This window comes from Loxodonta africana, chromosome 13 (assembly GCF_030014295.1).
Source record: "Loxodonta africana isolate mLoxAfr1 chromosome 13, mLoxAfr1.hap2, whole genome shotgun sequence".
NCBI lineage: Eukaryota > Metazoa > Chordata > Mammalia > Proboscidea > Elephantidae > Loxodonta > Loxodonta africana.
The window spans coordinates 82,744,488-82,763,819 of record NC_087354.1 but is presented as its reverse complement, the minus strand read 5'-3'; the positions used below and the strand labels follow the sequence as shown (position 1 = coordinate 82,763,819).

General features: G+C 36.0%; 1 protein-coding gene across 1 annotated transcript in view; it reads right to left on the bottom strand.

The window, feature by feature from the left end:
• Positions 1 to 8,488: 8,488 nt before the first annotated feature.
• Positions 8,489 to 19,332, bottom strand: part of GLRB (glycine receptor beta) — a 144,228-nt gene continuing 133,384 nt past the window's right edge. The window contains exon 9 of the mRNA XM_003418498.4: positions 8,489 to 8,785. Coding sequence (XP_003418546.2) covers positions 8,489 to 8,785 — 297 coding nt within the window. The remainder of the gene's footprint in view (positions 8,786 to 19,332) is intronic.

Sequence of the window (19,332 nt, the reverse complement as noted above, 5' to 3'; positions counted from 1 at the left end):
TTTCCAAGGAGTGCCTGCTGGATTTGAACTGCTGACCTTTCGGTTAGCAGCCATAGCTCTTAACCACTACGCCACTAGGGCTTCCTGTTTGCCCAGAGAGCCCTTCAATATTGCAACTCGAAGCTTGAATTTTTTCCTTGGTTCTTTCAGTTTGAGAAATGCTGAGCATGTTCTTCCTTTTTGGTTTTCTAACTCCAGGTCTTTGTACATTTCATTAAAATAGTTTGCTTTGTCTTCTGAGCCATGCTTTGAAAACTTCTGTTCAGTTCTTTCACTTCATCATTTCTTCCATTTACTCTAGCTATATTACATTCAAGGGCAAGTTTCAGAATCTCATCAGACATCCCTTTGGTAATTTTTTTTTCTTCCCTTTCTTTTTAATGACCTTTGCTTTCTTCATGTCTGATATCCTCAATGTCATTTCACAACACATCTAGTCTTCAGTCATTGGTTTTCAATGCATCAAATCTATTCTTGAGATGGTCTCTAAATTCTGGTTGGATATATTCAAGGTCATACTTCGGCTCTTGTGGACTTGTTTTAATTTTCTTCCGCTTCATCTTGAACTTGCATAGGATTAATTGATAGCCTGTTCTGCAGTCGACCCTTGGCCTTGTTCTGCCATTATTGTTGTTAGGTGCCCTCAAGTCGGTTCTAACTCATAGCAACCTTATGTACAACAGAGCAAAACGCTGCCTGGTTCTGGGCCATCCTCACAATCATTGTTATGCTTGAGCCCATCATTGCTGCCACTATGTCAGTCCATCTTGCTTTTTATTTTATTTTTTTCTTTTTCGTTGACCCTCTACTCTACCAATCGTGAAGCCCTTCTCCAGGGACTAATCCCTCCTGCTAACATGTCCAAAGTATGTGAGACATAGTCTCACCATCCTTGATTCTAAGGTGCATTCTGGCTATACTTCTTCCAAGACAAATTTGTTCATTCTTTTGGTAGTCCATGGTATATTCAGTATTCTTTGCCAACACCATAATTCAAAGTTGTCAATTCTTTTTCAGTCTTCCTCATTCATTGTCCAGATTCTGCATACATATGAGGTAAACCCTGATGACGTAGTGGTTAAATGCTGTGGCTGCTAACCAAAAGGTTGGCAGTTTGAATATGCCAGGCACTCCTTGGAAACTCTGTGGGGAAGTTATACTCTGTCCTATATGGTTGCTATGAGTCAGAGTCTACTCAACGGCAACGGTTTTATTTTATTATTATTTTTTTTTTTAATGAGCTGATTGAAGACAACGTGTCATGATATTGAGCTTCTCCATAGTCTCTTTCCACAGGTGCAGCCAATTTGATTCCTGTGTATTCCATCCAGTGAGGTCCACATGTATGGCAGGAGTTTATGTTTTTGAAAAAATATATTTGCAATGATTAAATCATTAGTATTGCAAAATTCTATCAGGTCATCTCTGGTGAAGGCCATATTTTCCAACTACCAATTCTTCTTCTTTGTTTCTAACTTTTGCATTCCCAACACCAGTAATTATCAATGCATCTTGATTGCGTATTTGATCAATTTCAGACTACAGAATTTGATTAAATCTTCAATTTTTTCATCTTTCGTATTAGTGGTTAGTGCATAAATTTGAATAATCATAGTATTAACTGATCTTCCTTGCAGGCAAATAAATATTATCCTATCACTGACAGTGCTGTACTTCAGGATAGATCTTGTAATGTTCTTTTTGGTGATGAAAGTGACACCATTCCCCTTCAATTTGCCACTCCTGGCATAGTAGACATATGATTATCTGATTCAAAATGGCCAGTACCAGTCCATTTCAGCTCACTAATGCCTAGAATATCAATCTTTATATGTTCCATTTATTTTTGATGATTTCCAATTCTCTTAGATTCTTACTTCATACATTTCACTTTTTGATTTTTAATGAGTGTTTGCAGCTGTTTCTTCTCATTTTGAGCTGTGCCACTTCAGCATATGAAGGTCCTGAAAGCTTTACTCCTTCTCTGTCGTTAAGGTTGATTCTACTTTGAAGAGGCAGCTCTTCCCCAGTTGTATTTTGAGTGCCTTCCCTCCTGAGGTGGCTCATCTTTCAGCACTTTATCAGACAATGTTATTTTTTACTAGCCAGTTTTTCAGAAGTAGATTGTCACGTCCTTCTTCTTAGTCTGCCATAGTCTGGAAGCTCAGCTGAAACCTGTCCACTATGGGTGACCCTGTTGATATTAGAAATACTAGTGGCATAGCTTCCTGTGTCACAGCTATATACAAGCCACCACAGTAGGACAAACTGACAGATGAGTGGTGGATTGGTCTTACAGATGATGATAAATTGAGCTCTTTCTTAGAGCACCTTAATCTAAACAACGTATATGTAACAAGAAATATTTTAACTTCATTATTCAATAGAAATAAAAACATATGAGTAAAAAATACTTAATGTTGAGTAAAATAGATATTGGTTACAACGAATACCTTTTAGAGAAATGGTGAAAAAAAATTAACCACTTATATAGAATGAAAGGGACTTAGCACTTTAATTATTGTTAAGTGATGCAGAAGAGTTACCCAAAGGTTAAAATTAGTTTCATTGGATTTTAGGATTTGAGTTGTAGTGAGCGGTAGTGTGAGTATAAACACAAAGATAAGCTGAAATTTTAATTGAGAGAGTATTACGTCAGAGAATTTTTTACCCCATTCATCTGGCAAAAGAGGGCACTAAAGACATTTGAGTAAGACAATGACAGCTCTATAGTGCTATCACAATTAAGTGAAACAAGTAACCCTAGATTGGATCCTGAACACCACCACCACCACAAATAGTAGGACAGCTGGAAAAATTGAATAAAGCCTTGTCCTTGTTAACTAGTGTTGTTGTAATTCAAATACCAAAAATGGGTGGCTGTAAAAAACAGAATTTTTTTTTTCTTATAGTTCAAGAGGAAACCCTGGTGGCATAGTGGTTAAGTGCTACAGCTGCTAACCAAAGGGTCGGCAGTTCGAATCCACCAGGTGCTCATTGGAAACTCTATGGGGCAGTTCTACTCTGTCCTATAGGGTTGCTATGAGTTGGAATCAACTCAATGGCACTGGATTTGTTTGTTTGTTTTTTGGTTTTTTACTGTTCAAGAAGTTAAAATTTCAAATGAGGGTCTCAGTTATGTCATTTCTTTCTATGGGCTTCTCTCCTAGTCTGGTGATTGCTTGCAATCTTTGATATTCATTTTCTTGTCGACAAGTCCTCACATAAGCTCATTCCTCCTCATGTGTGTCTTTGTGTCTACTCTTCTCTTTCTATAACTCAGAACTGATTTAGGACCCACTCTTCTGTGGTTTGACCTTATTAACATAAAAGAAAACCCCTACTTCCAAACAGAATCACACCCACAGGCACAGGAGACAGGACTTCAATATCTAGTTGTGTAGTATACAATTCAATTAGTAACAGGTTTATAGAGTACAGTATTTTGTCAATTTTAATTTGCTGATGCGGCTATGAAAGAAAATGTCCTTGTTTTTTAGAAAAATACTAAAGTATTTTGCAGTAAAAAGACATCATATCTGCAACTTTATTTTAAATGTTTCAGAAAAAAAGTCATATATATCTGTGTATGTGTGATATACATAGATATATATTTCTATACGTATCTATATATACATCTATCTCAGATTGGATTGTGTCCCCCAAAAATATCTGTAAACTTGGATGGGCCATGATTCCCAGTACTGTGTGATTGTCCACCATTTTGTCATCTGATGTGATTTTCTTATGTGTTGTAAATCTTATCTCTACGATGGTGATAAAATGGGATTAGCGGCAGTTATGTTAATGAGGCAGGACTCAATCTACAAGATTAGATTGTGTCTTGAGCCAATCTCTTTTGAGACGTAAAAGAAAGGAGTGAGCAGAGAGACAGGAGGACATCATGCCACCAAGAAAGAAGCATCAGGAGCATAGCACGTTCTTTGGACCTTGGGTTCCTGCACTGAGAAGCTTTTTGACCAGGGGAAGATTGATAACAAGGACCTTCCCCCAGAGCCAACAGAGGCAGAAAGCCTTCCCCTGCAGCTGGCACCCTGAATTCGGACTTCTAGCTTCCTGGGCTGTAAGAGAATATATTTCTGTGTGTTGAAGCCATCCACTTGTGGTATTTGTTATAACAGCACTAGGTAACTAAGACAATATCTATATATCCATATATATGTATGGAAACTGTGGTGGCGCAGTGGTTAAGTGCTACGGCTGCTAACCAAGAGGTCGGCAGTTCAAATCTGCCAGACGCTCCTTGGAAACTCTACACTGTCCTATAGGGTCGCTATGAGATGGAAACTGACTCCACAGCAGTGGGTTTGGTTTTGGTATATATATGTATATATGTAGAACTGCCCCATAGGGTTTCCAAAGAGCAGCTGGTGAATTTGAACTGTCAACCTTTTGGTCAGCAGCCAAGCTCTCAACCATTGTGTCACCAAGGCTCTGATATATAGATATATAGGTTAAAAAAAAGACTTATAGTGATGCTATAGGAATGAGTAGAACTGCCTCATAGGGTTTCCAAGGAATGGCTTGTGGATTTGAACTGCCAATCTTTTGGTTAGCAGCAGACAGCTCTTAACCACTGTGCCACTAGGGGTTCTAGATGGTTAGATAGATGATAGATAGATAGACGATAGATAGACGATAGATAGATAGACGATAGATAGATGATAGATAGATAGATAGATAGATAGATAGATAGATAGATAGATAGATAGATAGATAGATAGGAAGGTAGATGATAGATTGATAGATGATAGGTAGGTAGATAGATGATAGATTGATAGATGATAGGTGGGTAGATAGATGATTGATTGATTGATAGGTTGATAGATTGATAGATGATAGGTAGGTAGATGATAGATTGATAGATGATAGGTAGGTAGATAGATAGACGATAGATAGATTGATAAGTAGGTAGATAGACAGATGATAGATAGATAGATGATAGATTGATAGATGATAGGTAGGTAGATAGATGATAGATAGATACATAGATTGATAGATGATAGGTAGGTAGATAGATAGATAAAAAAAAAATTTTTTTTTTTTTTAGAAATAGACATATAGATATGGAGTCCCATCGTGGTGAAAATGGTTAAGCACTCAACTGTTAACCAAAAGGTTGGCAATTTAAAGCCACCCAGAGGTGCTTCAGAAGAAAGGTCTGGGGATCTGCTTCAGGAAGTTGACAGCCTTGAAAACCCTATAAACAGCTCTACTCTGCAACACACGGGGTCACCATGAGTCAGAATCAACTTGACAGTAACTAACAACATGAATACACACACACACACACACACACACAGAGAAAGGGGGAAGTGCGGGAAAATGTTAACATTCAGGGAATCTGGGTGAGAAGTACATGGGGTTACTTTGTATTATCATTGTGATTTTTTAAAGTCTAAATTCATATGAAAATCTAAAAAGTTTTTAGAAGAAAAATTTATGTATCAACTCTGTAAAGTAGGTGAAGAGATCACTAGACTGTGAGAGCCTGGATACATCAGTCTTTTTAGTGAGGAATCTTCATTAGCAGCCGTTTGGAGGGGAACCTGGGAGAGCCTACCTGGATTTAAGACATTCGCAGTGATTAATCCAGCAACTGCACTTTTGGGCACCTGCCTCATGCAAATATACACGTATGTACACAAAATACAACATTACTGTGTACTAGAATAAAATAAACCTAAATTTCCATTTGAAAAGATGTTAAATTATGGCACTTTGGTGATATAGAATAATAGGAGGTTGAAGATACATTTATGAAGATCCAACATGTCCTTGAATGGAAAGATATGCAAAACATATTTAAAAAAATTTCATAACTATAAAAAAAATCAGTAAAATCCTATTTATGTTAAAATATCTTTTATATTTAAAAATTACCTGTCGTTTTTGGCTGTAAATACCTATAAGAAGCTTAGATGAATACAAAACAGTAGTGACTTCTAGGGAGAAGAGAGGGCAGTTTGAAGGAAGGTATGACAGCTTACTCTAAATGCATATAAACATTCAGATATCATTATGGAATTAAAAAAATAAAAATCACAAATTTAGTTTAAAAATACATTGGATTATATTGTAGCAAGATTGTAGACTGGCAGCTGCAATAATCTGATTAAAAAGAATAGGAAACCTTATTAGGATGCTGTCAGCAAGAATGGAGTGGAGGTGTTAGACATATGAGGGAGAATCCACAGGACTTGGTCCTTGAAAATATAGAGAAGGAAGACACAGTACAGGTGACTTCAACAGTAATCAGTTTAACTGAAATAGGAAATTCAAGAGAACCTACTGATTTGTGAGGAAAGGACAATAATACCAATTTTAGAGGTATCAGAAGACCATTCGTGTAGATAACTTAGAAATACATAACATTTGAAGTACACAGATCAAAACTACCCTAGGGGTAAGTGAATAAACCCTTGAAAGAATTACAAAACAAGTAATATTGGACACTGACTGTAATTCTTTGCTATGATCCTTGTCCAGAATTTTATTTGTAGTTAGATATGAACACTTAATCCTGGGATAGCTATTTATATATATTTGGGTATTAAAATGAATCTTAAGAATCTACAACATTATATTACAGAAAAGGAATTCATTCACATTATTTTCTACAAATAAATTCCCATAGAATGTGACCTTTCTTCCATATGGTGTATTTTTCACTTAAAACACTGTATGTAGACCAAACCCTTCGATATGAATGAAAGTTTCCAGGATAAAGAAAGAAAACAGATTCTAAGCAAATACAGCCATCACGAATGAAAATTTTAAATGAATTAATTCCTATTCAAAATATTTTTCTCCTACTACAATTCAATTGAAATGTTACTGCCCTGGCTTCTTTTGTCATTGGTAAGATACTGAAAGCCAGCAATTGGGTTATTTGTACCTCAATCTCTCTAGATGGCTATATTTTTGCAACTAGAGAGTGCTGAAGGGCCTCGGAGGATTAGCTTGCATCCCATTTAGAAAATTTAATGAGCACAGTGAGAATTCTGAAAAAATATTTAGAGAAAAGTCTTCAATAAATTGAATCACATGCGGCAATTAGCAGAAACAATATTTTTAACACATTTTGAGTTGGCCGTACAAATTTTCAGCTGCAACAAAACACTGCAAATAATATGAATATGCTTGTTATCATGCTTATGGCTCTTTATGTTTATGTTATGTGAATTACAGACAGCTCTGATTGCAACTACGGCAGGAATAATAAAGCTGCACTGGCTGTGATATCCCCTGGCAAGTAGGGTCTCAGACTAGAAAGTGCTCATTTTGGGGCTGGAACAAGGTCAAAGTAAGGAAATCCCAGTTGTCTAGAATTTAAGAAAGAAAGAAAATACAAGAAGTGAGGTCTAATACCATTCCTGTCTTTTTCTTAGGCAAGAAGAACAGAAAATTATTATTATTCTTTAAATGTTTTATAACAAATCCCAAAATATTCAAATGAATAGAAAAAATAAATAAGAAAATTCAGAAAAAAAATTGGATATCTTTTCCAACTCAAGTTATTTATAGTAATAGGGTATTTTCTCAGCGTCTTAAAAATGACGTGGAAGCAAGAATCTATTACTGTGTTCCATATGAAAATATTTATGACTCTTCTTATGGCACTACACTTTTGTGGGCTCTCTAGCAACACAATGAAATCCATAAAAATGTTATTTAGATTTTAAGGTAGATTAAATAGAATTTCCTCTATCCTAAATATTCAATAAATGCATCTACTTTTTACTTAGTTTTATTTTTTAGTCAGAGGCCAGGATTCAGTAGACATTTATGTAAATCTCAAATTTCCCTTTGTTTCAAACATGCTTACTGTTTTTTGTTTTCTGACATTTTGACAGCATGGAACACTTTAAAATGAGCTGATTTTACAAACAAGTAATTTTCTGAACTTTATTTCGCCACAGAGCCCACATAATTATAACTGATATTTTTCTATTTAAAAAGTTGAAACAATATGCAATAGGGTATGCAATACAATATGTAATACAACTTTACTGAAGCTGTGATAATACCATCCAAACTAGACGAGAATAAAATGGCTTCTCAGGAAAGTTACAAAGAAGGAAATTTGAAATAGTACATACATTAGAATGGTGACCACAGCAAGACTCAGCGTGCAGGGCATTTTATTATCTGAGTTATTTTAAGTATTTACAGTTTACACTAACTGAAGACAACTGCTTGGATTTGTATTATGTAGTATTTGTATCCTTCGTTTATGCCTAAAGCAGTATGTATGCTATACATATATACATCAATAGTAGAGCACAGACATTACAGGGTCATGCTACCATTCAATATTAAGATGTCACATTTTTATTACAATCGAATGGCATCTAAAATGCAATCTATTGCTATGAAAATGCAATTTTTTTCACAGATTGGCATTTAAGAATAGAGTTGGTCACACTGAGATGGGATATTATTGTATACAAATGGGAAAGATTTATCATAAATATATAGACCAATATATAACGTTGAAGAACAAGAAGCAGAAGGGAAACAATGCTCTTGCATAGAGATCAATTCGCTTTGCTGCCGTTGGAATAACAGGTTTGGCAGGAGGTGGCTTCTTGTTGTTCTTTGCCTGAGATTTCCCTAGTCCATTGTTGACTTCAATAGGTTTTCCATAGCAGTCATAATTGGATAATTCAAAATCTCTTGGTAAGCTTCCCACAATGCTGAAGTCATTAGATCTCAGATCAGACTTTGAAGTACAAACCTTTTTGCATCTGGTCTCACCAACCTGAGAATAAAAATTAAAGAGTATGTATTAGAATTTTTCCATTTCTAAAACACATCTATTCAAAAGGATATTTTTTAAATTGCTGGTTTTCACAACAGGGTGTTTGAAAATGCCACAAAGAACTAACAGAGATAACAATCACCTGATTAAACCATCAGGTTGTCTGAACATCTAGGACTCTAAAATGTTGCCTAGGCAACAAAGTTTGTGGCATGGAACAAATGTTTGAAGGGTTATTTTATGTAAGGGATCAAAGTGACAATTAGCATTTATATGAGATGCTCCCATCTGAATTATGGTGTTGGTGAAGAGTACTGACTGTACCATGGACTGCCAAAAGAATGAACAAATCTGTCTTGGAAGAGTACAGCCAGAATGTTCCTTAGAAGCAAACGAAGGCGGTGAGACTTCGTCTCATGTACTTTGGACATGTTATCAGGAGGGATCAGTCCCTGAAGGACATCATGCTTGGTAAAGTAGAGGGTCACTGAAAAAGAGGAAAACCCTCAACAAGATGGATTGACACAGTGGCTGCAACAATAAGCTCAAATATAGCAAAGATTGTAAGGATGGCGCAGGACTGGCAGTGTTTCGTTCTGTTGTGCATAGGGTCGCTATGATTTGGAACCAACTCGATGGCACCTAACAACAATAACAATATCATAGTTAGTGTAGTTTTTGGTTTATTAGTATACCTAACTAGTTCTGTTCATTCTATTTGCATTTACTGAATTATGAATGGGTAAAAACTATACTTAATGTAATAAATAAATAAAAATTAATAAAACAGTGTTTTAAGGTCCCTGGTGGTGTAGTGGTTAAGCGTTTGGCTGCTGACCAAAAGGTTGGCAGTTCGAATCCACCAGCCACTGCTTGGAAACCCTACAGGGCAGTTTTACTCCATCCTATAGGGTCACTATGAGTCAGAATCAACTGGATGGCAAGGGTTTTTTTTGTTTAGGTAGCAGGAGAATTTCCTTTATCTTAACAAATGCCCTCAAGGTACTGATGCACATTTCCTGGGCAAGTGCCAGATGGCAGTGTTCAGAGATAAGCAGTAAAGATACCTGAGCCACACTGAGTGGAAAAGCAAGCTACAATGTCTTTACCCATCCTCCTATCATTAGACATTTAGATTATTTCCGCTTATTTTTCAATTATAATCAAGAATTGATAAAGTTATACATTTTCAGCTGATATACAAGTGTTGGTTTTATTATTATAATACTTTATAACACGTAGTATAATACTTCCATCATACTTTGTAATACTACATAATACTTTACATTTGCATAATCCTACTGAGTAAGAACTTTAAAAAGATGTTCTTTTAAAAAGAAGTTGCCTTAATAAAACTGTAGAAAAATATATAATATTGACAGTTAGGAATGAGGACTAGAGAGTTAGAAAAGTTCACCCTTTTGAACTTTACGTATCTTTTGCCTTAAACATATGTTTATTTTGAAATTAAAATTTAGGAATATATGAATCAAGAGATATTTACCTATTTAGAGAATGTTCATTATAAAATAGCCGAAATAGAGACAAAATTCCATTCTGTTTTGAAGGAACTTTGTTTTAGCTGAGAGAGGCCAGCTTGAAGAAAAAGGACTCCTTCCCCCCGACCCCGCCTGCCTTTTTTAATGTGCAGTTACAATCTACTAATTGTCGGAGCTCAATTGAGCCTCAGAGAGTAACGAGCTTCATGAGATAAATATATCTGGGGTTACCAGAGTTCCAGGTCTAGTCCACATCAATACATACTGTGTCTAGAAAAATATTTGGAAAAAAAAAAAAAAAAACAAGAACTGGTCAAGGAGTATGAGAGAGAGCAAAGGTAGCAAGTAAAATCTAAATTATTTAAACATGATTTTGGGCAAACGGTACATATATATTTTAAATTTACTTTCAGGCCACCATTCCCTGCTCTACTTAAATTTCCCAAATTAAATTTTAAAAAGGCCATTTTTCTTTTGGTTTCCAGTCTAACGTATCAAGATCTTAGAAGTCATCGCCCCCATTCTCACAATAAGAAAACAGTTGAAAACCTACAACTCTTCTTAGATCCTTCAGAGAACTGAGGTCAGAGGGCAAACCACTGCACTGAAAAAATTGTTGAGACAGGTTGATACAGAGAATCACCACTTACCAGAAGCAGAACCTACCATGCTGGAGCCAGCATCAGGAGTAGGATCACTTAAAGGTCAATTGACTAATTAATTGCTGCAGGCTCAGTGTGGACTAGTTTGAGAGGTAAAAACTCCCAGAGGTCCAGCTTTAGGGAGGCCCTCACACTTGTGTGAGTTTTACCTCCAGGAGTCCCCCTAGGTTCTCACTGTGAAGATCAGAGAAAAATCCCTAATGCTTCTGGCAGGGGAGGAAGAAAGCAACCATTCTGAATAGTGCTCAACTCTCTTTAACAGCCTGGCCTCAAGGTTAACTACTTTACCAGAGCCTAACATACTTGGGATTTACTGGAGATTGGCTGACATGGAGGAAAGGAAATATGAAAACTTCAGCCCTCTCTAACCTTCCATGTTGGGGAAGAGAAATACTGAACCCCAGCCTCCTTCTAGCCTTCAATGTGGGGGAGGGGAGACATCCAACTCCAACCTTGTCTAGAGTTGGACACAGGGGAAATGAAATATCCAGCTCCACCACCATTTAGCCTTCCTGTTTCACCTAAGGGGTTAAAAAACAAAAAAGTTGAAAAACACTTGTGAAGGTCACAACCAAGGAGGAACAGGCTCACTAACTACTGGGACTTAATCATGGGATTATAGGACCCCTCTCGGAATCAACTCGACGGAACCAGGTTCGGTTTTTTGGGTTTTTTTTCTCCCCCCACCCCACACACACACCTTGCCACCACATCAACATCAATAGGGCTTTACAGCGTTTACAACAGAAGGAACAAAAAGTGCATTTTACCCTATACATCATATTTGGCTTTCCACAACAACAACCAAAAAAATATATTTTAAGACATGTTAAAAGGAAGAACACACAGTTTGAAGAGACAGGGCAGACATTTTGGGATTATGAGGGAAAAGGGATTTAAAATCACTATGGAGTCCCTGGGTTGCACAAGTGGTTGGTTAAGCACTTGACTACTAGCGAGAGGTTGGCAGTTCAAACCCACTCAGAGGCACCTCAAAAGATAGGCCTTCCAGACTGCTTCCAAAAGGTCACAGTCTTGAAAACCCTACAGAGCAGTTCTATTCTGACTGGGATTGCCCTGAGTTGGAATGAACTTGATGCCAACTAACAACAACAAAAATTATTAACATACAAAGGACTCTAACGGAAAAGTACACAGTATGCAATAATAATAAATGGGTAACTGCAACAGGTTTGGGTTTTTGGTTTTTAATGTGAGCAGAGAGATGGAAACTCTAAGAAACAATCCAAAGAAAGTATTAGAAATCAAAAGCACTGTAACAAAAATGAATAATCCAAAGAAAATATTAGAAATCAAAAACACTGTAACAAAAATGAATAATGTGGGGGAAAGGCTCATCAGTAGAGTGAATATTGCTGAGGAAAAAAATCAGTGAGCTTAAAGATATGTCAATAGAAACTTTCAAAATTGAAAAGCAAAGGAAAAAAAGATGGGGGAAAAAACAGAATATCCAAGAACTGTGGGGCAATTACAAAATGTATAATGTACTCATAATAGTAATATAAAAAGAAAGAAACAGAAGAAATAATAAAAACAACCCGTTGCCGTTGAGTTGGTTGTGACTGATAGCAACCCAATAGGGCTCAGTACAATGACCTTAGAGGATCTTCAAAGCTGTAAATCTTTACGTGAGTCAACTGCCACAGCTTTCTCTGGCAGAGAGGCCATTGAGTTCAAGCCACCAGCCTTTTGGTTAGCAGCCGAGCACTTAACCACTGCACCACCAAGGATCCTTATTGGAAATAATAATGTCTTAGAATTTTCGAAAATTGTTGACAGACACCAATCCACACATCAGGAATACCGGAATACCAGAGAAAACCAACCATGATGAATGCCAAAAAATTTACACTTAAGCATACCATGTTCAAGCTGCTGAAAATCAAAGAAAAAGAGAAAATCTTGAAAGAAGTCAGAGAAAAAAAAATCACATTGTCTATGAAAAAACAAGAACAAGATTTTTCTTCAGAAATATTGCAAGCAAGAAGTGGAGTGAAATATTTAAAGAGTTGAAAGGAAAAAAAACAAACAATGAAAAAACCATGATCCCAGAATTTTATACCCAGCAATGAAATTAAATTAGAAAGTATCCTTCAAAAATGAATGAGAAATAAAGCCTTTCTCCAAATAAATAAATAAACCCATTGCTGTTGAGATGATTCTAACTCATAGTGACCCTATATAGGACAGAGTAGAACTGTCCCACAGGGTTTCCAAGGAGCGGCTTGGTGGACTTGAACTGCTGACCTTGTGGTTAGCAACTGAATGCTTAACTACTGTGCTACAAGGCCTCCTTATTTTTATTTTTTTGGTACTACCCATAAAGCTGTATAGGGTTATTTGAAAATGGACTTAGATAAGCTGTAAATGTTTATTGCAAACTCCAGGGTAACCACTAAAAAATTTTAAAAGTATTATTGATATGCTATGAAAAGAGAGAAAATAACTAAAATTATATAAAATAATTAAAAACAAAAGAAGACAAGGCAGAAAAAAGGTGGAAGAGAAAAAAATAACAAAGAAAGGCAATAGAAAACCATTACAAATATGATAGGCATTAATTCAGCTATGTCAATAATCACTTTAAATGGTCTAAATATATCAGTTAAAAGAGAGAGATTATCAGAATGAATTAAAAAAACAGACCCAATTATATATTGTCTACAAGAAACCCACTTTATATTTTAAAGGCACAGGTAGATTAAAAGTAATGGGCTGGACAAATATATACCATGATAACACTAATCAAAAGAAAGCTGCAGTAGCTATATTAATTTCAAGTAAAGGAGATTTCAGAAGAAGGAAGATTATTAGGGATAAAGTGGGGTACTACCTAACGATAAAAGCTTAATTCTCCAGGAAGACATAATTATCCTGAATGTGTATGCACCTAACGATAAAACGATAGGACATCAAAATACACATGGCAGAAATTGACAGAACTACAAGGAGAAATAGACAAATCCACCATTACAGTTGGAAATTTCAACACCTCTCTATCAAAAAATGACAGATTCAATAGGCAGGAAATCGGTGAGGAAATAGTTGAGCTGAAAAGCACCATCAATCGACTGGATCTAATCGACATTTATAGAATACTCCATCCAACAACAGCAGAATATACATTCTGTATTCACTAAGATAGACCATATCTTGTGTCACAAAATACATCTTCACAAATTAGAAATCATACAAAATGTGCTCTCAGGCCACAACAAAATTAAATTAGAAATCAATACCAGAAAGTTAAATAGAAAATCCCAAAATATTTGGAGATTAAGCAATACACTTCTAAACGATATGTGGGTCAAAGAATTCTCAAGAGAAACATATTTTGAACTAAGTGAAAATAACTAATCAAAATTTATGGATGCAGTGAAAACAGTGTTTAGAAAGAAATTTACAGCACTGAATGCATGTGTTAGAAAAGGAAGAAATATCTCAAATCAGTAACCTAAATTCCACTTAGAAAACTTGAAAATGACAAGCAAATTAAATTCAAGGCGAGCAGAAGGAAAAAAAAAAATCAGACTGAAAATCAATGAAATTGAAAACAAGAAATTAATAGAGGAACAACACAAAAACAAAAGCTGGTTCTTTAAATAGGTCAATAAAATCTATAAAGTCTAGCCAGCCTCACCACAAAAAGAGAGAGAGAGAGCTAGAGTAAGAGATGACAAATTACTAATATTAGAAATAAAGAGTGGTCATCATAACTAATCCCACACACATTAAATGACAAATTTGATAAACTTAGCTAAAACGTACATGTTACTTGAAATATGCAATCTACAAAAACTCACAGGAGGAGAAATAGATGATTTGAATATACCTGTATCTATTAAATAAATTGAACCAACAATTAATAATCTTCCAAAAAGAAAGCACCAGGACTATAAGATTTCACTGGTGAATTCTTCCAAGAATTTAAACAAGAAATGATACCAGTTATCTGCAATCTCAACCAGAAAACAGATACAGCAGGACCACTTCCTAATTCATTCTATGAGGTCAGCATTACCCTAATTCCAAAACCAGACAAATATTTTTACTAAGAAAGAAAATTACAGACCAATATCTTTCATGAATACATATACCAAAATACTCAATAAAACATTAGCAAACTGAATCAAACAATATAAAAAAAAGAATTATATATCACAACCAAGTGAGATTTATTCCAGGTATGCAAAGCTGGGTCAACATTAACAAATAAATTAATGTAATTAATCATATCAATAGGCCAAAGGGAAAAAAAATCATGTGATTATATCAATAGATGCAGAAAAAGCACATCACAAAATCCAGGGCACATTCATGAAAAAAAAGTTTTCAGCAAACTGGGAATGGGGAGGTGGTTTCCTCAATTGACAAAGAACATCTATAGAAAACCTACAACTAATACACTTATTGGTGTGAAACTAGGTGCTTTCCCCCTAAGACTGGGAAAAAATCAAGGATGTCTCATCACTCCTACTCAACATCATACTAGAAAGTCTAGCTAATGCAATTTGACAAGAAAAGGAAATAAAAGGTATACACTTTGAGAAGGAAGAAATAAAATTGTCTTGGTTTACAGATAATATGATTGTCTATGTAAAAAACATCCCAAAGAATTGATTAAAAAAAAAAAACCTAAAACTAATAAGAATTATTAACACATACTGCATTGTTATAACAATAAGGTTGCAGGATAAAAAGGTTAATATAAAAAGCCAAATGCTTTTCTTTATACCGCCTGTGAACAGTTGGAATCTGAAATAAAAAGCACAGCATCATTTGCATTAAAAAAAAAAACTTTTTTTTTTTTTTAAGAAATATAATACTTATGTATAAATATAACAAAATAGTACAGAATCTATATGAAGAAAACTACAAAGCATTCATGAAAGAAATCAAAAGAGATTTAAATAAATGGAGAGATGTCCCATACTCATAGATAGGAAAACAATATTATTAGGATGTCAATTATTCCCAAATTTATCTGTGGATTCAACACAATCTCAATCAAAATTACAAGTTATTTTGTGGATATGGACAAAACTGGTGAAGCAAAAGACCCAGAAGAGCCGAGACAAAACTAAAGAAAAATAAGAGTCGGAGAACGTCCATTATTTGACTTCATGTCTTATTATGAAGCTACAGTGATCAAGACAGTGTGGTGTTGGTGAAGGAACAGATAAAAAGACTATTGGAATAGAATACAGACCCTAGAAATTGTTGTTGTTGTTGTTAGGTGCCATCAAGTCAGTTCTGACTCATAGCGACCCTATGCACAACAGAACGAAACACTGCCTGGTCCTGAGCCATCCTCACAATTGTTGTTATGCTTGAGCCCATTGTTGCAGCCACTGCGTCAATCCACCTCATTGAGGGACTTCCTCTTTTCCCCTGACCCTGTACTCTGCCAAGCACAATGTCCTTCTCCAGGGACTGATCCCTACTGACAACATGTCCAAAGTATGTAAGACACAGACTCGCCATCCTTGCTTCTAAGGAGCATTCTGGTTGTACTTCTAAGACAGATTGTTTGTTCTTTGGGCAGTCCATGGTATATTCAATATTCTTCGCCAACACCACACTTCAAAGGCATCAATTCTACTTCGGTCTTCCTTATTCATTGTCCAGCTTTCACATGCACATGATGCGATTGAAAATACCATGGCTTGGGTCAGGTGCACCTTAGTCTTCAAGGTGACACCTTTGCTCTTCAACACTTTGAAGAGGTCCTTTGCAGCAGATTTACCTAATGCAATGTATCTTTTGATTTCTTGACTGCTGCTTCCATGGCTGTTGATTGTGGGTCCAAGTAAAATGAAATCCTTGACAACTTCAATCTTTTCTCTGTTTATCATGATGTCACTCATTGGTCCAGTTGTGAGAAATTTTGTTTCCTTTATGTTGAGGTGCAATCCATACTGAAGGCTGTGGTCTTTGATCTTCAAGTCCTCTTTACTTTCAGCAAGCAAGGTTGTGTCATCTGCATAATGCAGGCTGTTAATGAGTTTTCTTCCAATCCTGATGCCCTATTCTTCATATAGTCCAGCTTCTCGAATTATTTGCTCAGCATACAGATTGAATATGTATGGTGAAAGAATACAACCCTAACGCACACCTTTCCTGACTTTAAGCCAATCACTATCCCCTTGTTCTGTCCGAACAACTGCCTCTTGATCTATGCACATGTCATTATAATACTTTACTTTGTCTTCTCGAGACGCCCTTTGAAATCTTCTGTTCAGTTCTTTTACTTCATCAATTCTTCCTTTTGCTTTAGCTGCTCAACATTTCAGACCAAGTTTCAAAGCCTCCTCTGACATCCCTCTTGATCTTTTCTTTCTTTCCTGTCTTTTCAATGATCTTTTGCTTTCTTCATGTATGATGTCCTTGATGTCATTCCACAACTCGTCTGGTCTTCGGTCACTAGTGTTCAGTGCAATGAATCTATTCTTCAGATGTTCTCTAAATTCAGGCGGAATGCACTCAAGGTCATATTTTGGCTATCGTGGACTTGCTCTGATTTTCTTCACTTTCAGCTTGAACTTGCATATGAGCAATAATTGATGGTCTGTTCCACAGTCAGCCCCTCACCTTGTTCTGACTGATGATTTTGAGCTTTTCCATTGTCTCTTTCCACAGATGTAGTCAATTTGATTTCTGTGTGTTCCATCTGGTGAGGTCCATGTGTATAATCACTGTTTATGTTGGTAAAAGAAGGTATTTGCAATGAAGAAGTCGTTGGTCTTGCAAAATTCTATCATTCGATCTCTGGCATTGTTTCTATCACCAAGGCCATATTTTCCAAATACTGATCCTTCTTCTTTGTTTAAAACTTTCGCATTCCAATCGCCAGTAATTATCAATGCATCTTGATTGCACGTTTCATCAATTTCAGGCTGCAGCACCTGATAAAAATCTTCTATTTCTTCATCTTTGGCCCTAGTGGTTGGTGCATAAATTTGAATAATAGTCATATTAACTGGTCTTCCTTGTAGGCATATGGATATTATCCTATCACTGACATTGTTGTACTTCAGGATAGATCTTGAAATGTTCTTTTTGACGATGAATGCAACACCATTCCTCTTTGAGTTGTCATTCCCAGCATAGTAGACTATATGATTGTCAGATTCAAAATGGCCCATACCAGTCCATTTCAGCTCACTAATGCCTAGGATATCAATGTTTATGAGTTCCATTTCATTTTTGACGATTTCCAATTTTCCTAGATTCATACTTCATACATTCCAGGTTCTGGTTATTAATGGATGTTTGCAGCTGTTTCTTTTCATTTTGAGTAATGCCACATCAGCGAATGAAGCTCCCAAAAGCTTGTCTCCATCCACGTCATTAATGTGGACTCTACTTTGAGGAGGCATCTCTTCCCCAGTCATCTTTTGAGTGCCTTCCAACCTGGGGGCCTCATCTGCCAGTACTATATCAGACAATGTTCTGCTGCTATTCATAAGATTTTCACTGGCTAATGCTTTTCAGAAGTAGACTCCCAGGTCCTTCTTCCTAGTCTGTCTTAGTCTGGAAGAGCAGCTGAAACCTGTCCTCCATGGGTGACCCTGCTGATATCTGAATACTGGTGGTGTAGCTCCCAGCATCACAGCAACACGCAAGCCCCCACAGTACGACAAACTTACAGACACATGGGGGGACCCCAGGAATAGACCCATACAAATATTGTCAAAGGGCTGTTTTGACAAAGAAGCAAAGGCAACTCAGTGAAAAAAGGATCATCTTTTCAACAAACGGTGCTGGAACAACTAGACTTCCACATGCAAAAAAATTAGTGAATAAATCTAAACACAGAGCTTACATACTTCACAAAAATTAACTCAAAATGGATTATTCACTCACATGTAAAACATAAAACTATACAACTTCTAGAAGATAACACAGGAGAACATCTAGGTGACTCTGGGTTTGGTGATTACTTTTTAGATACAACACTAAAAGGATGATCCATAAAAGAAAATATATATATATATATATATATGTTGGACTTCAGTAAAATTAAAAAACTTTCACTCTATGAAATATACCGCCACATACTGTGAGAACATATTTGGAAGACACATATCTGATAAAGGGCTTGTGTACAAAATATATAAAGAACAGTTAAAAGCCAACTGTAAGAAAATAGCCAATCCAATTATAAAATGGGATGCTTGACCAAAGAATATATACAGATGGCAAACAAGCATATGAAAAAATAATATCATATCATCAAGGAATTGCAAATCAAAACAACAATGTGATAACACACATATTAAAATTGGTAAAATCCAAAACCCGGACAGCAGCAACTGCTGGAAAAGATGTGGAGCAACAGGAATTCACGACCATTGCTGGTGGG